Source organism: Lactuca serriola, chromosome 3 (assembly GCF_051521515.1).
Source record: "Lactuca serriola cultivar US96UC23 chromosome 3, Lser_US96UC23_V15, whole genome shotgun sequence".
In the NCBI taxonomy this organism is placed as follows: domain Eukaryota; kingdom Viridiplantae; phylum Streptophyta; class Magnoliopsida; order Asterales; family Asteraceae; genus Lactuca; species Lactuca serriola.
The window spans coordinates 301,082,145-301,103,543 of record NC_136410.1 but is presented as its reverse complement, the minus strand read 5'-3'; the positions used below and the strand labels follow the sequence as shown (position 1 = coordinate 301,103,543).

Below are 21,399 nucleotides of genomic sequence, written 5' to 3'. Positions count from 1 at the left end.
GGTCCAAGACCCTAAATTAGGGTTTCCATCTGATCATACGAACGCCATGCGTTCCCAAATCTTCCTGCATCCGCATTTCCCATGTACGCCCTGCGTACCTCCCTTGTACGCCATGCGTATCCGTTTTGGCCCAACACCCCTCTAACTTCAAATGGTCATAACTTTTGCATCCCTTATCCGTTTTCGACGTTCTGTATATCCACAGAAAGTTGGCGAGAAGCTTTACACTTCTAACAACCCACCTTCATCTTAAAACCTCCCGAACAAAACCCAAAATCCATAAAAGACCGAAATATCAAATTATGGTAATACCCTTGGCCTCCGAAGACTCAATCTAACACTTGGATCACTTGGACCATAACACCCACACTCGAGAAGGGACAAATTCTTCATTTCCCAAGGCCCTAAGCCTCATGACCACTGAAGATTGGACTGCAGCCCCGAATGAAAAAGCAAATCTGAAACCTAGTGTTACACCAACTTATCGATGAATATTCTTGAGAACTATAAAAATGTTGAGAATTGATCTAACTACTGATCAAACAAATGAAAGGTTAAAAAAAAAGGAGTTTGTATGTATAAATACGATCATCATAGAAAAAATGTTAATTAAAGAAAATTACATGAAAGCATGATATTTTAACCATTTTTTATCTTAGTATTCGTGAATCCTTCACAGATCCAATCAACTTCAACAATTTTATTCTAATATGACTACTTTAACTTGTTATAGTAAATAAAACTAACCAATATAGTTTTAGTTTGTTAAGCTTGAATTAGTGACGGATACATAAAAAAATACTAAAAAAAACTCATTTTCCAATAGCAGTTTCCGTCAGAAAAGAGTTACACCGACATATTTACATTAAATTTACACTTATTTCTGACAGATTTCCAAATGATTCGTGACGGATTTTAACGAATTTACACTAAATTTTACACTTAACGATAAAATTTAAAAGGTTATCCGTGTCACCCGTAACACCAAATAGGTATGTCCCTGACTTATTAGAATTTCTTTTATTTATAATCGTTAGACCATAAAAAACAACCAAAATGTATTAATTTGTTATATTCTCTTAAAACTTATACATTTAGTTATTTACTCTACATGTGCCTACATGTGTATACGGAATGTATGTTTAGGTGTAGAATGTAGATGGCTGATGGCCCCCTTGGTCCTTCCCTTCCGCTCAGTCTCCAATTAAATGCTATCATCGCCATTAATGCTCTCTTTCCCTCCTCTGCAACCTCTACTTACAATATCTTTACATACACATATACATACAATACATACATGTATGTATATGTATGATTTGAAGCGACAACACAACTGACGTACACACACACACACAATAATATATATTGTGTCTTTTTGGTTTTCGAATCCAGTCTCCGCTATTAATGCTTCCTTCCTGCAAAATTTCTCCTCGTTGCTTTGCGTATTCAGCTCTTACGACCTATTATCACTATTATAACTTCAAGTAAGTTTCTCTCTCTCTCTCTCTCTCTCTCTCTCTCTCTCTCTCTCTCTCTCTCTCTCTCTAGATATCGTTGTTTTCTCTCTCTACTGCATTTAATTTTGCAATTATTATCAAGTGCTATTCATGAATTTAATGGCGATTTGTAAGAACTGATGGGGGCGGAAGCTTGTAAAAGAGGAAGCAACACATTAAATTCAGTTTTTCAATGCTTTTTATTTGCAAAAAGTATTGGTTCAACATGTCTATCTCCTAGGGTTTTTCAAAAGAACAATTAATTGATCTCGAAAAATAATAACCAAAAATTATTTAGCCATTATTGTTCTTCTGCATTTAGAGAAAAAAAAAACAAGTTGAGTTATTATTTTAAATTGTAATAATTAGGTTTTATTGTTTGATGAATTATTTATCATCAAGTATTTAAGGATCATATAATTTATTTTGTGTCGATTAATAATAAAACTGATCAATGTTTAAGGATCATATAACTAGATTTGTGTCATTGCAAATAATACCATAAAGAAAAATGATAACGGTTAAATTATTAGGTTAAAATTGTATTAAAAAATCAACTATTTTTAACGTTTGACATTAAGTTGCCTACAAATCTAACTAATTATAAATGAAAAACAATATTTTTCATTTCCACCTCTACTATACCGGTAAAGCGTGTCATAGTTTAATTTTAAATTTTTGACGTAAGTTTTAAATTTTGTTATGAATTTTGTCTAACATCTCAATTTGTTCAAATAAAAAAAAAGAAAAAAAAATTAAGATTAGGAACAAAATTCACATATTATTAAATTGTGAATACAAATCATTAAGCTGAAACTTATTATAAAAAAAAATGACTAAACTTGCCAATTTTACTAATTATTTATTACTTTTTAGCCAAAAATACTAACTATTCCAAAATAGTCATTGAAGTTGTAGGTATCTCAAATCACCTACTGTTTCGCCCTAATACCTACAGTTTATGTATAAGTATATAAGATTTTTTTTTTCAAAATACCATATGAAACCGTAGGTTTCTAAATGACCTATGATATCCTTTGATAAGTCTACCGTTTCCCAAACCGTAGGTTTCATAAGAACCTACGATGTATAAACAGTCAATGCACAAAACATACATTGATTGCTTGTACATCGTAGGTTCTTAGGAAACCTACGGTTTCCCTTTTTTTTTGCATTTTTTGTAAAAAAAATCACCGCATCACAACTATATGTTATTGTATACGATATACAAACAAAAAAAGAGAAAACGGAAAAATTACGAAAACTGTAGGCTTCATAAGAAACCTACGGTGTAAAAGTAAATCAATGCACGTTTTTGTGCATTGGCTGCTTGTGCATCGTAGGTATCTTATGAAGCGTACGGTTTTGTTTTTATTTTTTCGATTTTTTCCAAAAAAGCTAAACCCTATGTATTGAATCTCATCGCAAATAAGAAAAAACAAAAAAAAGTCCAAGATTCGAAAGAATATATAGTCGTTCTTTGAAGGCTTCATTGAAAGAGTTTTCTTAAGTTAAAAAATACAAAAAATGAGCAAAAACGAAATTTTCAACTTTTTATATTGTGGCTAACAGCCCTGATACAGAAGACGCCCCACGAAATAATAGTCCATTGCTCGAAAAGAATAGTCAACACAACATTGACTATAGTCAACCATGCGTTGACCGTAGGTTTTCTTAATCACCTACGATTTCGGTGGCTAGTTTGCAATAAATGCTAATTTTTGACTAAAAACTAAAAAGTATTTAAGGAAAATGATTAGCTTTGTAATTTTCTCTTATAAAAAACACCAAATCATTGAGATGCATTCATAGTTTAAATAGTTGTGAGTTAACTTAGTTTGCAGTTTAATAACTGCAATGATCTAGTGTTATTTACGATTATGACACACATTCATTTTAATAGGTTGTACATATTTTCACAGTTTAATAACTACGAAGTGGTTTCTAACTTTTTTTTTTTTGTTTCTACTTGGATATTTTATATATATAGTCCAAACATTTTCTAAATAAAAAAAACTTCCTTTATAAATGATTTGGTTACAAGTTTTTAATACGACCTCCTAAATTATTAACCGGTTTGTCGTCGTTGTAATGAAGGCCGATTACCAAATATGCTGATACATAGTTTCTGTATCGTGTTTTGCAAAACTCTTGAAGATAATATGATAATAGAGAGAGAGGGAGATATATAAATACGATCAATAAATGCAAATAGTGTCGGCATGTAATTCGCCGGTCGTCGTACCTGAGATTTTGATTCTTCTCTTGACATGTCTTTTCCCCCACACACACCAACACACATTTTCTTTTCAAATTCATTCTCAAATCTCCATATCTCTCTCTCTCTCTCTCTCTCTCTCTCCATAATTATTGCTCAAATCATATATACTCTTCTTCTTAGTTCTTCCCCTACATATGTACATTGATTCGGTTTAAATTTCTAGGGTTTTGATTAAGAGTCGTTGAAAATGGGGAGAGCACCTTGTTGTGAGAAGACAGGATTGAAGAGAGGGCCATGGACTCAAGAAGAAGACGAACTGTTGATTGAGTATATCAAGAAGAACGGCCATGGAAGCTGGCGATCTCTACCAAAACTCGCTGGTGTGTTTCTGTTTATCTCGTTCGCTATTTTATCCATGAAATCTAGGTTAAACTTGTTTTGATCGAAGATCATAGCATTCTACTCGATTTTGATTTCAAAATCTTTAAAAGAATCAAATGATCGAAAGATATGATATTCAGTTATTCACCTCCATTTTTTGCTTCGATTTTGGTTTCAAAATTTCTCCCTCTGAATTTTACCTTAAAAAATCAACAATCGAGCAAATCATATATCGCAAAGTGGTACTTTTACATATATATACTTTCGTTTCATTTTTGTGATTATGCAAAAAAAAAATGCTTATTTTGTTTTTAATTTTTTTTTTATAAGTTAAGAAATTAATTATTTGTTGAATTTTTTTTTAAGAGGTCGGAAAAATTCAGTTTTATGAATATTGAACATTTTAACTCGTAATAATTAATTTTGTAGTAGATAAATTTGATTATTTTGCAACTAAAAAACGAAAAACATATTCATATTGTGAAGCAGATAAAATTTTATAACAAAAGTCCCAATACTTAGTTTTGGAAAAATAAAAGTAAATAAATATGTATTTATTATGGCTCTAGAATGTCAGAAAACCCATTTTTGTGGAGCAGATTGCTAGTGGTTAATATTCGTTAAAGTCATGATAATTAATTTTTACCTTTATTTTCAAAAATCATTCTATCTTATATACTTTTATTAATCCTTAATTATTTTGGTTAAGAAATTAGAAAATCTACATGTAAATCAATATTTTTAAATACTACGTACCTAGTAATCTTTTTCTAATATAATAATTACATGTTTGTAATCTTACTATTAAGTTAACTATTGTATATATCAAAAGTTAAAAAAAAAATCATGAAATGTGTTAGGAGATTGTTTATTTGTATGTATGGATATGGATTATGTTGAAGAGAGTAATCATTGATTCATATTCTCTTTGTGTCATCAACAAAACAGACAAATAAATGTGTGGGGTCGATGCATATCTCTTATTATATATTATTATATAACATAATATCAAGACTTGGATTTAAATGCATCTTATTGACATCACATGGATGAAAGTACACTTTTGTTGTATTGTCCATTCTATCACTATTCGCACATCAAAATTAGAACCAATATATTTTATATCAGAAAATTCATTAATTATTTAAACAATTTTCCAGGTTTGCTCCGGTGTGGTAAGAGTTGTCGGCTCCGGTGGACAAACTACCTTCGACCAGACATCAAGCGCGGTCCCTTTAGCCCCGAAGAAGAAAAACTCGTCATTCAACTGCATGCCATTCTCGGCAATCGGTACTGCTCATACTCAAAACCTTGTCCCTTTTCTGCAAAAGGGACACAGTGTTGGAGTCTTAATCCCAATGTGGATTGGGATTTTTATTTGCGCTATGCAAATGGATTGATATAATCAATCATCACTAACCCTCAGCTCGCCCTGGCCCACACTGTCAGAAAAGGACTTGTGACAATGTGCGTGGGATTTAACTGCTGAGGGTTACTGAATGGTTATGGTTTTTATTTGGGGAACATAAATTTTTTAATTTATGACTTTATATTAAAATTTTATCTGTATTTTCCAGATGGGCTGCAATTGCAGCCCAAATACCAGGAAGAACAGATAACGAGATCAAAAATTTATGGAACACTCACTTGCGAAAACGTCTTCTTTCCATCGGAATCGACCCACAAACCCACGAGCCGACCGCCATATCGGGCCCGCTAAAACGACCACCGGCCTCCCCGTCCACCCGCCACATGGCGCAATGGGAGAGTGCCAGGCTGGAGGCCGAAGCACGTCTTTCAATGGAATCGTCTCTACTTTTAAGCTCATCGATAACAAACAAAAGAATCAACAACACCGCTAATGCCGACTATTTTCTCCGGATTTGGCATTCCGAAGTCGGGAACTCATTTAGAAGCATGAATAAGGTTGTGTGTTCTAGTCCGGCTTCACAAGCCTCGGTTTCCGGGACGACTATGGAAACGGTACACAAACCGGAATTGGAATCGGAATTGAAATTCGAGGGTAAAAGCGGACATTTCTACACTGGAATCACACATTCCTCGAGCTCGGATGAAGTTGAGGATTCGTCGGATACCGCGTTACAGTTGTTTTTTGATTTCCCTGGTCAAAATGATATGAGCTTCTTGGAAGCACATTTCAATTAAAGTTGAACTAGAAGAGAAACTGTCTGACAGACAGCTCGTTTCAGACAGGTTCTCTTCTGGTATCAGTTTTTATGAAAGAAGACAAGATATTTGAGTACGAGGTCTTCGTTGTATTGTAATTTTATATATATAATCATGACGCTTTTATGAGCTTAGGTGTGAAACAACTAACTGTTATCAACTTAGCTATGACCGTTTTGGACCAATGATGATGATGAATGATATTTAGCAATTTTTTAATCTACGTTTTGGCATTTCTTTGGCTTTCTTTGTGTTCACCAGGGCTTTTTTTGGATATATGTATAAAGCCTATGGATTGTTGTTAAATTATGTGTTCGATTAACTTAATACTAACTTATATGAAGACAGGAGGAGTTACGTTTTGTTATAGAAGCTTAGTATATAATAGGGGTGTAACTGTATATGGGGCGATGAGCTTGTTTCATCACTCATGTATCATGACCTTGTTTCATCCCTCATATGCTTGCATGTCCATAGGATTGTTTCACCTCTCATGTAAGACATCAATAGCGAAAACTCATATAGAATCACCAACGTCCTCAATAGACCTTAAAAACCTCATAAATGTATGGGGCCACATAGACAAGCTTAGGGACATAAGGGATAAAACAGGTCCCGAAACATGCAAAGTGTGTAAGAGATGAACCTACAAAAACATCGGAAAGAGTGCACCACACAATCCTCTCACCCATAAACTTCATACATAAGATGCAACATGTACGTAAAATGCCTAACACCATTTAGCAATCAAAATTTACCATCTAAGCATGAAAAGCATCTTAATCATGATTATCACCATAAACTCATCATCAAATCACAATATAATAGTAACTAAGTTTAAATAGGAAAAAATGACAATAGACCTCTGTGAAAAAAAAAAAAAAAACATATTGGGTATTTTGTGGAGGAAAAAAAAGTCAAAATGGAAACCAGCTAACCGAAAATGTATCACTCTGGACGGATTTCTTGAATTCTTTTTTAAATTTTAGATTTAAACCTGAAAAAAAAAATTGGATAAAAAAAAATATTTTTTTGTATGTAACTAATCAAAAGTATATATAAGTAACAAGTGGTGGTGGTGGGGAGGTTTGGTGCATGTAGGTTGGGGGCAAGTTGAATTGAATAGCACTTGTACTGGGTTAGTTATTGCATGAAATTTGAAAGTTAAAAGTTTGTTCGAATAAAAAGAGACAATAGTTACTATACTATTATTCGAAAGACTATATAGCTTAATTTGGTATATAACCAAAATGGAACTCCCCATTTCACAGCTTTTATAGTTATATATTTTCCTTGAAATATTATAAATTTTAAATAACCTTCTTGTATCAGTATTTCTATAATTCTATATCACCCAAAAAAAAAAAAAACCGTCTATATTATTTTTTAAATGGCAGCAAGATTTATATCAAATGAAACTAACAAGAAGCTAGGAGACAAGAGTTGTGGAAATAAAAAAAAAAAACAAATAAAAAAATAAAACAAATGAGTATTACATTCTAGAACATGATTCGAACACAATTCTTGCCATCTTAAATGTCCACCGATGTTAAAGTTGTACATCACTTGCCAGTGTTGTGTTTTGAAGCCGGGTTGAAGATTTTATCGTTTATAAAACCCATTTGAATATCAGAGAAATAGCTATATGGACATCGCTTTTTTTTTGTCATCAGGCCCAATAATTTTATGACAGCTCATCGAATGAATATGTGATCTTCATCTTCGGTAGCAAAATTACAGAATTTGCACCAAGTAGTCCCAACTCCCAATACCAATTTTATGTAGATTTGCAAGAATTTACGACTTTCAAGGGTGCTTTGTATAACAGAGAAAAAAAAGCGTCAAAGCTGTCGATGACTGATTTGCATAAGGTTAGACAACCCCCCTAGGAGAGATTAGAGGCTTTCCATAAGATCCATCCATATAAAAATGTGTTTTGACTCGTATATCTTAATTATGATTTTCTATCTTTAATTAAAATTAAGGGTATAAAGTCAAAAGCCATTGTTTTTATAATCCATATCTCATGAAAGTACATTATCAGTTATCCAACTGTTTCATCATAATATCACATTATAAAGCATTGACCACGTATCTTGAATATTACCAAATTCGAAAGTCTTTAACAAATTAAAACGTATCACCAAATCCAAAATTTCGTCATCCAACTATTATCAAGTTTGGCCCCCACAAAATCAAGTCACAGTCCAAAATAACCCTAAAAATATGGGTAGAAGGTTCCAAATGGTGAGAATAGAAAATCTTTACCTGTACAGTTTGTATTTAAGGGGCGAAATTTACTATAAACATCTAGAAATTTCAGTTTTTTTTTTCTTTATTTATGCCGCGAGTGTTCCTTCATTGACTTGGCTATCATCGATAAAATCTGAAGTTTGGGATTTAGGTTTTATAACAACACGAGAAAACCCGTATCCAAGAGAGCTTCCACTAGTTTCACATAGCTGAAAAAAAAAAGTGTTTATTAAAAATAAATCATTTTATTTCTTGAGAAAAGATGAAAAATAAAAGGATGATTTGATACCTCGGTTAGTTCTGAGAGGTGACGTGTTCTAAACTCATTGATTGTGGCAGCTATTTCGGACATTGGTAATTTAGCCTATCAAAAATGAGTTGAGAAAATGTTTCTGAATTCTGATCCATTTATTGCAGAAATAAGAATACTTTTATTTACTTAGAGATAAAATCAAACATTAAGTACCAACTTTTTAGAAATTTGCCCTTATAGGTCTAGATGCAAGAATAGAAATAACACTACTTTTATTTATTTGTGTGTTATAGCATCCTACTTCCTTTTTCTTCTATTCAGCATTGTGCTTTTTTTCTTACCAAGTCTAAGGCATTCTACTTTCTTTTTTATACTTTGAAAAGGTCGAACAATTATAGCAACGAAAATTGGTATAATTAAACAATTATTATTTTTTTGACTTTTGGATTTTTATAAAAGCATAATGTATGTATACCATTTTATCGATTTAGTCACTGAATTATCATCATAGTTTCCATAAAAAAAAAAAAAAAAAAAAAAAAAAAAAAAAAAAGCAGATAAATGGGTTTTTTTAACCTGAAATTAAAAACCGGATAGCATTTAATGGAATGTATAAAAAACAAGGCCTTACTTGTGCAAGAACAGCAGCTGCTAGCTGTAAACTTGGCTCTAAAGTCTCTGGCACAACCTGCATCGTGTTTTTTTTACTCAAAGTTAATATGGTGTGAAGGATTTTTATGAAAAGGAAGAGTAAAACAATAATGATACAAAACCCAAATTAAGACAAGTGTCAAGATCAAGGAAGGGAATGAATGCTTGATTCCATTGTAAAGAAAAATGTTGTTTCTTGAAGCAATGTGATTCTTCCCATTTTGTTAATTTTCATTCCTCAAACAGGGAGTGTTCTTTTTTTCATTTCATCATGGAATGGAAATAAAAAATGAAAAATAAATTTTGGAAAGCGTCATGATTTTAATTAAATTACAAATTTGATTTTCTAATGACCTTGTATCATGTTTAATTTTTTTAATTTTGTAAGTGCTAAATGCAAGAAATAGCAACGTCATTTTATTTATTTGTTTATTATAGCATACTACTTTATTTCTTTTTGTTATACTTTACATTTTTTTTCTTATTAAGGCATCATACTTCAAAAAATCTACCCAGTTATAACTTATAACAGCAAAATTTGCTTTGTATTTCAATGACATTGCCATTATTGGGTGGATTTTTCAAAGTATAATGATGGATGTTATATTAAAAAAATCAATAAAAATGTTTTGCTATTTCTTGCATTACTCTTTGTAAATAAAATAACTTTAAGGGTAAATGCAAGAAACAGCAATGTAGTTTCATTGATTTGTTTATTAGGGCATCCTGCTTTCATTTTTCCTATTATGACATTGAACTTTAAAACTCTACCCAATTATAGCAATGCCATCAAAATACAAACCAATTTCACCACCATAACAAGGTGCATTTTTCAAAGTATAACATCTTAATAATAAATTTTCAAAATACAATGCTATAATTGGATATAAAATTTTGAAGTACAATGCTATAATATAAAAGAACTTAAAGTAGGATGTAATAAAATAATAAATTAAAGTAACCTGATACTTCTTGCATTTAGCCCAAATAACTAAACAACGAATAAAGTAGAGCAATATAAAAAACTCATGAAAAATAGAGGCTATAATTTAAGACATAAATTCCGATTAGTACAACATATTTTAAAACTTGTATCGAATTATAGCAATGAAAATTGGTTTATATTTGAAAAAGTTTGCTAGATTTTTCAAAAAGTATGATGCGCCAATGATAAACAAATCAATAAAAGTAGGTTGGTATTTGTTGTAAAGAGAAAAATACCGCTGTTGCTCCAGCTTTCTCCAAATTGAGTCCATGATCAACATCATGAGCACGTACAAAAGTCTTCACATTGGGGAAGTATTTGCTGAGAGCCCAAACAGTTCTATAATTTGCACCAGGTGTATCCAAAGTTATTGCTGCAGCACAGGCCCTTTCTGCCCCAATTTTATGAAGAACCTGAAAAATCAATCAATAAACATTAAATAAATCAATGAAAGTACAGTGCTATTTCTTACAAATGTGTTTTTGTTTTGTTGTTGTTTTTGTTGTGATAGAAATTGAAATTGGGTGCGGTTCACCTCTCGACTACCAGCATCACCAAAGTATACAGGAAGGTCAAGTGCACGTCCCACTGCTACTCGATCACTGGTGATCATGGAAATTTTAGATGCCAATTGACTACTTATCATATAATTGATAAAAAGTAAGGGATGAATGGAAGAAACAACCATGTACTTTCACAGATTTGTGTGTACTATAGTGTCTTACTTTCTTTCTATTACAACAACATTTTTTTTCTTATTAAGCCATTGTTATACGTTGAAAAGTCTACCCAACTATAGTATTGCACTTTTTTTTTTTCTTATCATACAAGTGAAAACGGTTTTGTATTTAAGTGACATTTGTGTAGCCTATAACTAGGTAGATTTTCTAAAGTACAATGTACTTTCATATACTTGTCTTTTCATTCTATTACAGAATTGTACTTTCAAATTTTGTTCTTATTAGACCATTGTAATTTGGAAAATCAACCCAATTATAGCATTTTACTTTTAATTTCTTTTTCTTATTATAGTAGTGAAAAGTGCTTTGTACTTGGATGACATTGCCATAATTGGATAGATTTGCTAAAGTACATTGCTGTAATAAGAAAAAAAAAATGAAAGATGCAATTATAAACAGATCATTGAAAGTGCATTGCTATTTCTTGCATAAGAATTTATAAAAAAGCAAGAGATGTGGATAAGTGTAAAAGTTAGGTGAGAGAAACAGTATAGGCTAGTTATTATACACTTCACAAACGGTAACGGCTAAATGCAAGTAACAACAATGTACATTCATATATTTGTGTATTATAGCATCCAACTTTCATTTCTTTCTATTACAGTATTGTACTATCAGTTTTTTTGTTATTAAATATCCACCCAATTGTAGCATTGTACTTTTATTTATTGTTTCTTATTATAGCAGTGAAAATTGCTTTGTATTCAGATGACATTGCTATAACTGTGTATATTATTTTCTAAGGTACAATGCTGTAATAGGAAAAAGTGGAACAAATCAGTGAAAGTACATTGCTATTTCTCAAAGTTAACCAAAAAAATTATAAAAAGAATAACGAAGAGATGTGATAAGTGTGTGAGAGTTAGGTGAGAGAAGACACCTAAGGAACATAAAAGTAAAATAACTCCATACCTCCTCACGTCAAGAGCAACAAATGGAATAAGCCTTTCAGAAAGCAGCTGGGCAATGATCTGAAAGAACCAAAAAAGTTATAATAAAAATATTTAAACATCACATAAAAATAGTCACGAACATCATGTTCATGTCCATCTTATGAACTTTAGTTAAATTTAATAACAAAACAAAATTTTAAGATTAGAATATACCTGGCCTACACGTCCAAAACCACATATAATGATATGATCCTGCAAATCATCCGTCTGAAAATAGGATACATCAAATTACAAGAAATTAGAAATGAACAAAAGACTTGATCCATGTAGTTTCCAAAATCACATTATTAAATAAATCTACAGATGTGATGCCATTTTCTGAAACCTTCTTGACATATAGTAACTAGATTCACTCAAAAAGCACTTTACATACTAAATTCCATGTCCAATGCTTTCCCTCCAACTTTTTGTGTCATTTTCTAATTTCCCCCTAAAAGATAAAGTTACATATATATACATTTGGGAAAAGTAATTTTTGGGATATTATATATTACCTCACTTTCTACAGGTAATAGACTACGGACATCTTGCTGCTCAAAACGAGATGCTATTAATTGGCCTCCAGCAGCTAACCATGGTGTGATAGCCATTGAAATCCCCACCACAAGAAATAGCAAAGAAGACAACTGAGAAGTCATTATACCCTGAAAAGAAACATAAAATTACAAATTATAAACATATTAACTATAATATGATTCCATCCAGTTCCATGGCTTAAAGAAAGGAATAATGGAAGAAATGAAATCTGTCAAGGGAATTGGAATCTGAAGGAATCATATCTGTCATCTGAAAAGCGTATGGTTGGCAGGAAACAAGATGGAATTGAATTGAATAATAAAAGAAATTATTGATTTTGGAATTTTTATTTGTATTTAAATTATCTTTTGTTTATGTAGATATAAATAATTAAATTTATTAGTTTCAAAATATAATGAGGTATTTATTTTGGTCATTTAATAAAAAGGGAAGAATGGTTTGCAGAGGGTGTGGGTTTGAAGAATGTTTTTGGAAGGAATGGAATCCATCAAAGGAATTGGAACATGAAGGAATCCTAATCTCTCATGTGCTTGGTTGGCAGAAAAAGAAAAGGAATTTAATAACAAAATAACTAAATCATTTTTTAATATTTTATCTATTTTTCATTATCGATATATAACGAGCATATTTTGGTCGTTTAATAAAAAAGAACGGAACTGCATTCCTTTTAGCCTCCCCTAGGAATTGTAAATCCATCAAACACGGAATTTGCAGGATTCAAATGGAATTGAATTCCATCCATTTGTCAACCATACACACCATGGAATGGAATCTCGATTCCAATCCCGTCACAACTTAGATTACATACCTGATTGACAGCTTCACCAAAGGCCACAAATGCAAATTCTCCACCAGGTGCAAGTAGAAGACCAACTCTGATTGCAGATATCAATGAGACACCAAAAAGCCTACCAACTACAGCCACAAGTATTGTCTTCCCAACAAGCAGAAGCCCTAAAGTCCCCATAATAACAGGAAAGTTTGAAACTAGAAGTTTTGGATCAATTGACATTCCAACCTGAAAAAAAAAATTCAAGTCCTTTGAAATCCCCTTCCTTTTGTAAATGGTACAATTCTAGATAAGAACATCCACAATAGGGAGCTTATTGGGTCATATTAAGCTACCAAATAGTCAACTCTCCTATTGTGGAGTTTTTTGGAATACATGTGCAAGTACAAGCTTAATTATAGAGTTTTTCATTCATTGGGACTGAATGCCACGTCATCAGTCAGTTTGTTAATTCCTTGTTTGTATATCACTATATTGTATGAATCCTGAGATGTCGAGTTCAGGATTTTTATACAAGATACAAACAAGGGAACTAACTAACTGATGACGTGGCATTCAGTCCGACAACTGATGATGTGGCATTCAGTTCAATAGAAGGTATACCGTCATGAAGAAGAGGCCTAATAGAAGGCCACGATATGGAGCAATATCTGATTCAACTTGCAAAGAGAATTCAGTTTCTGCAAGTAGCAAACCAGCCAAAAATGCTCCTAGTGCCATGGAAAGCCCAGCCTGTGAAAATAAATATGAATGACAAAATGATTTTTTAAATATAAAGATAGTTAAATTAAGTGTGCTCACCCTTGCAGTAAGGAGACTAGTTCCCAGGATAACCAGGAGAGTATTTGCAGAGAATATTTCTGCATTCTGCATCTCTGCAATTTGCTTGTAAATTGGTCGAAGCAACTGTAAGTAGCAAGAGGGGAAATAAGCTAACAATTGCCCATAAAATGCATCAAAACTTCTATCATTATACTTTGACCATGTTTTCTTATAATGGATTAAATGCATGAAATAGCAATTTACTTTAATATATTTGTTTATTATATAGCATCATACTTCCATTTTTATCCTATTACAGCATTTTACTTTGAAAAATCCACCCAATGATAGCAATATCATCCAAATACAAAGCAATTTACATTGCTATAATTAGATAGATTTTTCAAAAGGACAATATCGTAATATGAAAAAGATTGTAAGTACAATGCTACAATTGGATAGATTTTTCAAAGTAAAATACTGTAATGAGAAAAAAAATGAAAATACAATGTTGTAGTAGAAAAAGACAGAAGTTAGATGCTATGTAAAGAAATAAAAGGAAGTATGCTGTTATTTCTTGCATTTAACTCTAACCCATCTTATACTTTGGAGATGGGATCTTATAGGGAGCATGCAACAATTTTTTTGGGTCTCGATCAGGGTGTAGGAACTAGGGCGTGTCTGGTTTGCAGACTCATTCTGATGGAATCTGTCGGAATTGGAATTTAAGATTCCATTCCATGTTTGGTTCATTGGTAGTTAAATGGATGGAAATCAATTCCGTTGGAATCCTTTAAATTCCATGTTCGATGGATTCAACTATTCCTAGGGATGGCGGAAGGAAATTTAATTTCATGCATTAGTTTTTTTAAAAGACCAAAGTACCTTCATTATTGTTTAATGTAAAAGATTCAATTATATATATATATATATATAGACACACACACACACACATTAACATTAAATATTTAAATGTAAATATATATTAATTTTTATTATTGAATTCCATTTCATTTCCTGCCAACCAAACACGTGACAGATTATGGATCCTCCAAATTCCAATTTGTTTAATAGATTCCATTCCTTCCAAAAACATTCTAACCAAACACCCCTAAGAGAGTAAAGGTTATGACCTTATGTAAGCAAATGAAATTATTAAAGAAGGGTACAAGTTGGATCATGTTAAGAATCAAATGCAGATGTTGTAATAAATTTCATAAAATGTATAGAAAGTTTACCAAGCGTCCTCCAGCAATAATGGCGCTAATAGCAACAAGTGCCTTCACAGCAGCCAATCCAAGAGCTTCAGCAATTGCTTGGAAGCCAATCTGAGAGCATAAGAAACAACATATTAGTTACGGGTTTTTGTTTCAAAACCGAACCCAACAGTATCTTAATATGACATCATTATCATAACATATATAAATTTTCAATGGAAACCGTAAATGCATGTTACTTATTTTAATTTTTAACATACTTATTCAATTAAACAGACGTTTTGAATATTTAATATTTCCGTTCAGTTCGGGGTTTTTTGGTTTCCATAATTTCTCATTTTTGGTTAGGTTTCAACTTTTTTTGCATGCCCATATGAAAAACAGATCCAGTTGAACTGGGCTAGAAACCGATTGTTTAGGTTTGGTTTTGGTTTTGACTTAAAGAGCATAGTCATTAAATGAATGGTGTGTGTTGATAAAAATACTTACCCCTCCTTTTGACGAATTTGGTGAAATAAGAGGTATGAGAATCAGCAAAACAACAACAGCCAAGTCCTGACAAAAAAGAGACAAATCAAAAAAATAAAAATAAAAAGGAGCATGATTTCTTAAGATAGAGAGAATGAGCAAGAAAACATACCTGAAAAAGTAAAACAGAGAATGTAGCTCGTCCATGGCGTGATGTGCTCTCACCTCGTTCCTGCAATACCTGTACAAGTAGAAGATTGATATTAACTTAATGGGATACGTGCAAGAAATAGCAATGTACTTTTATTTATTTTTTATTATAGCATTCTCTTTTCATTTCTTTCTTCCAATTACAGCATTGTATTTTCATTTTTTTTCTTATTAAGCCATTGTACTTTAATAAACCAACCAACAAAAGCACTGGTGATTACCTGGAGGACAACAGCAGTGGAAGATAGTGCCAAGCCATTACCAATGACAATTGCAGCAGGCCCTAGCTGTCCACAAACAAAATGGGCAACCATTCCAACAACAACAGCTGTCGCCAAGACCTGTGTAACAAGGATTTAAATATTGGAAGTAATGCAAAAAAAAAAAAAAAAAAAAAAAAAAAAAACAAATAATGATTTAGGCTTGTTAATAATTATAAAAACCAAATGCTTGCAATTACCTGAGCAGAACCTAATCCAAAAACATATTTCTTCATGGAACTCAGCCTTTCAACAGAAAGCTGCAGAGTTTACGGTTTTAATCAACTTTCTTCTGATACAGATGCACAAACTTAAGATAAACTAAGGGCTAAATGCAAGAGGTAGCAACGTACTTTCATTTATTTGTTTATTACAATGTATACCATTTTATTTTTCATTTCATACTATTACAGCATTGTACTTTGAAAAATCTACTCAATTATAGCAATACCATTCAAATATAAAGCAATTTGCATTGCTATAATTGAGTATATTTTTCAAAGTACAATGCCTCAATAAAAAAAAACTGAAAATACAATGTTGTAGTAGAAAAAAATGAAAGTAGGATGCTGTACTAAGCAAATAAATGATGGTATGTTGTTATTTCTTGTATTTAGCCCCAAACTTAAATCAGACTTAGGTATACTAACCTCAAGACCGATATTGAAAAGCAAGAAAACAACTCCGAATTCAGCTATTGCTTTTGTAGCATGTACATTGCGTATAATTGAAAGACCATATGGTCCAATCAAGATGCCAGCAGTCAGATACCCAAGAACAGGACTGCCTGGAGACACAATCAGATGAAAGAATCAAAAGATTAGGTCATGATCAAGATTTATTTTAAAAAAAAAAAAAACATAATAACTAATAAACAAGATTTTAGGGACATGATCATTTGATATTTTGACATGCAATTTCAAAGATAAAGCATATAACAATGTTAGCATAAATATACCTCCAGGAAGTTTCTGGAATATAGGAACAAAGATAACACTGGCAAGTAATAACCATAGAATGTCCAACAGGGAAGCTTCTTCTTCATTCATCTGAATAGATTAAACATGAGATCAGTAAGCATAAAGCACAAAACTAAATACATTCATTGCCCAACTTGAGACAAATGGCAAACAGCAGCATACCTCTTGATGAGGAAGCATCGCAATAAGCTTTTTGACTCTCATTGGTAATTTCCTTATTTGTTTGACCAATGGCTTAGCATTTGATGAAACTTCATCAATACTTGTGGTGATAATGTCAGGTTGTTGAAATAGCTGATGGATTCTTTCTTCCCGTTTAGCATAAAAAGCAAAACTGACATGTATATAGTCATCACATGATAAGAGGAAAAGAATTTCAGGACCAAATATTAGTAAGTGACTAGTTCTTTTTTTCTTTTAAATAACTGAAATAGAAAGAAATTTATACCCTGCAGCAAGAAGCATAGAGCCAAGCACAAGTTTAGGTATTTGTGATCTTGTGGAATCAATTAGCCATTGAAAAAATGAAGTAGGAGTAAACTCGGTATCATCCTCTGCAGAAGAGAAAAACGATGCTGAAAAGAAACGGGAGGACTTCTTCAACAATGTTTTAGAAGAATTTAATGGTGAGGTGTCCTTGGTCAAATCCTTCTGTGTTTCTGGCTTTTTTGTTTGACTTTTCGTCTTTTCTGCCTCATATTCCATCTCTTTAGATGGTAAACTTGGTTTCCCATTCTCTTGTTCACTCTCATCAGAAAATCTCGACTCTTCAAACATTTGGCTATCTATTACATCTTCAGTGGTGGAAGAACCCTCAATAGATCCATCAACAATTATCTCCACAGAATTTCCTTGAATGCCCTTATCATCCTCACCCATTGAATCCTCATTTAAACTTTCAGAGGTATCCACAGGGGAGATGGGAAGCAATTTCTCAGCTTTCTGCAATGCAATTTCAGCATCATTAACACGTTTTGTAGCCTCGAGTTCAAAAGCAACAGCTTCCTCTGCTAAAAGCATTATATTTGCCACATCCTCTTCAGCTCTCAAAGCTTCCATCTCTGCTTTCTTTGCAAGATCTTTAAGCGTTTCCACTTCTCTTTCCAACCCATCTTTCCTATTCTGCAACTGAGACAATGCTCCTTCACAGTTTGCCAAAGTCAAAAGACACTCTCTTATATCTTCTTGAGCAATAAAGACAGCTTCCTCTTCTTCTCTCAATGGATTTAAATTTTTTTCTTCACTTTCATTTTCCATACTTGTTCTTTCTTTAGCAACTTCTAGCGAATCAAGAGCCAATGTAAGCCTAGCCTCAGACAATGATAGTGCCATTGCAGCTCTCTGAACAGCTTCATTAGCAGCAATCTCTTCATTTGTAATCTCTTCAATCAAAAGCAAAGTTGAATTGACATTATCTTGAGCACTTGAAGCTTCATCTTTTAGTGCTATTGCTGCTTCTGATACCCTTTGAGCCTTTTCTTCAAACATGGTACTGTTAAGTTGAGCAATCTCCAACTCCTTAAGTGCCTTCTGCAACACTTTCTTTAATTCATCAACACTTGGGTTTTCTGTTTCCTCATCTTCCCCCTCGTCATTTAACTTTTCTGGACCAAAATTAGTGTCCCCTGTTGGGTTCTCTTCACTGCTACTCTCAATAAAATCAACATCCCTCTCTGTCCCATCTATATATGCAATTGAATCATTTCCTTGACATGCTACTTTAACTCCTCTTGATGTCTTAAGTATACAGACAGTGGATTTCGGTTTACTATAACTCCACAAACAACTTTTCAACTCACCTCCACTATGACTAGACAAAATCAATTTCTTTAACTTCTTTCTAGGCCCAACAAACACGAGCCGTGTGTTGCCAAACAATTTGTAATCATACCTTGAGCGCACAGTTAGCTGCTTTAATGCTCTATAACTAGTACCTTCACTGCCACGGATTTGAAAACTACATGAAATATCCATATTTACCTCCCCTTTTCACTTTCTAACTATAAACTACTGATAGAACCAACTCTCCTTTTTGTGTCATCATTCACCTGTTGAAGCAAATTGATTTCACACATACTTCAGAAAAGAATCAAACATGCATGCTATATACATGTGCTTAATAATCCAAATTTCAGTCATCCAAAGTCTAATTTGTACAATATGTGTAGTTAATTTCAAGCATAAGTCAAAGATTCAATAGTTGTTGAATCTCTTATCGCCGTCAAATTTGCCACCAAAAAAATATTAAAAAACAAACTGGATTAGAATTCAGATGTACCTAAAAACTCTACTACTGTAACTTAAGCAAATTTCACTTCAAAATAAACAAAAACACACAATCACAAATTACTTAATATTTATATATATCCATTCAGAAATCATGCTCAAGTATAGTACATATACTCTATCTCAATTTCTATATAAAAACAAGCATCATTCCTACATACCAACTCAAAAATAACAAAACAACCACTTTTTTTCTGCATGTGTGAATGTCTATATGCAGATAGGTTCGACATGTCAAATTTCAAGTCAATTCTTGATAGCTCGACTTCATAATTCATTATAAGTACCCTACAGAACATCACAACCATGTCCTACTCAAAGCTAATCAATTATCAAGCTATCATCGTACATTCCAGTTCAAATTTTTGTATATGTATCGATCGAACGACATCTGTATAAAATGTCTATATAAATTCGAAATAATTATGTACAGATGACAGCTCATTCGTGTTCGAATAACAAAAGTTTCGATCATCCAATGTCTAGTTTCTAATAAGTTGACTTCAATATTGGCTAAATATGCTCTAGAAAACACTAAAATAATCAACAAATTAACCGCAATCAAGCTTCCGTTCTACATTCTACTTCGAAATATAAACTTAAAAGAACATGTATATGTGTGTGTAGTTAGAACTGTATACGTTTGTGCAGATGAAGTGAAAACTTACTGATCGATCGTTACATGTGGAGTAAGACCGGAAGGTTGAGCTCGAAAAATATCAATGGCGGATTTTCTCAGGAAAAAATTAGGTTAAAAATGGAAATGATGAAGGGATGATGACGTCAGTGGCCCAGGGGAAGAGGAGGAGAGAGTTGTGTCTAAAAAGAAAGAATATACTAAAAGAGTAAAAGATGCCTTAAAAATCTGGGCTGAGCTTGTTAATCGGGTCGGACATAAACGGATTACAGCAGTGAGTGTTGGATACAAGATTAATATAATAGGAAATTGAGTACTGTATCTCGTATAAATTTGATAACAGTAATTATTTTTTTTTTATAAATTTTAGAGTAAATTAAACGAATGGTCATTTAAGTTTGTATTTTTTCTTAAAGTGGTCCTTACGAAAGTTTTTTTCCCTTAGATGGTACCTTTGACGCGAACCGGGTTGGATGTCCGTCTAAAGCAACGTTAATATGTCCCATGTGCTTGCACATGAGGGTATTTTAATCATTTCACCTAAAAAGATTGTTTGTGAACAATTATCCGAAGAGGTATATTACTCTCTTCTTCCCCCTAATGTGATCGACCACTGTGACTTATAAAGAACGGAGTAAACGCAATAGAATGCTAATATGCGCATGTGGAAATTGCGATCTTGTTATCGTCACATCGTGGTCTGGTCGCAACCCTGGAAGGTGATTTTGGTCATACGTTTGTAATGAGAGGAGGTACGGTTAGATTGAGTGGTTTGATGAGCCCACACGTCTTAGATCGGTGGAAGTGATACTTGGGATACTTAGATCTATGAACAAGCTCCAATAATCCCTTCAACAAGTTACAATGCAAACAAGGATGTATCAGTTAATACTTCTCTTCATTTGGGGTCTTTTTGCAATTCGTTACTTGAAACATGGTTGATTAGAGTTTGATGTGGTGTCTGAATGTAGGAAGTGTGGTCTTGGTCATAGGGTTAATGTACTAGTGGCATTATTTTCATGTAGTCTTTGTGATTTGGTTAATGTCTTTGTGATTTGGTTAATGTCTTTATGATTTGATCTTATTTTGATGTAGTCTTTGATGTAGGAATATGTAGTCTTTATGATTTGGT

General features: G+C 32.6%; 2 protein-coding genes across 2 annotated transcripts; one reads left to right on the top strand and one right to left on the bottom strand.

The window, feature by feature from the left end:
- The first annotated feature begins 1,174 nt into the window (after positions 1-1,174).
- Positions 1,175-6,508, top strand: LOC145094109 (transcription factor MYB17-like). The gene is made up of 4 exons (XM_079032390.1): positions 1,175-1,484; positions 3,941-4,097; positions 5,259-5,388; positions 5,676-6,508. Exons 2-4 carry the CDS (start codon positions 3,965-3,967, stop codon positions 6,262-6,264), a joined length of 852 nt encoding a protein of 283 aa, XP_078888516.1. The 5' UTR covers positions 1,175-1,484; positions 3,941-3,964; the 3' UTR covers positions 6,265-6,508.
- Positions 6,509-8,358: 1,850 nt separating this feature from the next.
- LOC145094108 (K(+) efflux antiporter 2, chloroplastic-like) lies at positions 8,359-20,466 on the bottom strand. Its single transcript, XM_079032389.1, has 21 exons — positions 20,299-20,466; positions 17,793-19,392; positions 17,507-17,678; positions 17,323-17,413; positions 17,015-17,151; positions 16,565-16,624; positions 16,326-16,445; positions 16,067-16,135; positions 15,916-15,981; positions 15,448-15,537; positions 14,249-14,353; positions 14,051-14,179; positions 13,466-13,675; positions 12,615-12,764; positions 12,274-12,327; positions 12,080-12,138; positions 10,963-11,029; positions 10,664-10,840; positions 9,423-9,479; positions 8,828-8,902; positions 8,359-8,747 (listed from the first exon to the last, which is right to left on the bottom strand). Exons 2-21 carry the CDS (start codon positions 19,316-19,318, stop codon positions 8,625-8,627), a joined length of 3,537 nt encoding a protein of 1,178 aa, XP_078888515.1. The 5' UTR covers positions 19,319-19,392; positions 20,299-20,466; the 3' UTR covers positions 8,359-8,624.
- Positions 20,467-21,399: the final 933 nt, after the last annotated feature.

Bases quoted from the DNA above. Each gene is read 5' to 3' on its own strand.
- LOC145094109 (XM_079032390.1), top strand. From the start codon at position 3,965: ATGGGGAGAGCACCTTGTTGTGAGAAGACAGGATTGAAGAGAGGGCCA. The intron at 4,098-5,258 runs GTGTGTTTCTGT...ACAATTTTCCAG, and splicing joins ATCTCTACCAAAACTCGCTG to GTTTGCTCCGGTGTGGTAAG. The intron at 5,389-5,675 runs GTACTGCTCATA...TGTATTTTCCAG, and splicing joins CATGCCATTCTCGGCAATCG to ATGGGCTGCAATTGCAGCCC.
- LOC145094108 (XM_079032389.1), bottom strand. From the start codon at position 19,318: ATGGATATTTCATGTAGTTTTCAAATCCGTGGCAGTGAAGGTACTAGT. The intron at 15,982-16,066 runs GTATGTTTTCTT...CTTTTTTGTCAG, and splicing joins TCTCTGTTTTACTTTTTCAG to GACTTGGCTGTTGTTGTTTT. The intron at 13,676-14,050 runs GTATACCTTCTA...TTTTTTTTTCAG, and splicing joins TAGGCCTCTTCTTCATGACG to GTTGGAATGTCAATTGATCC.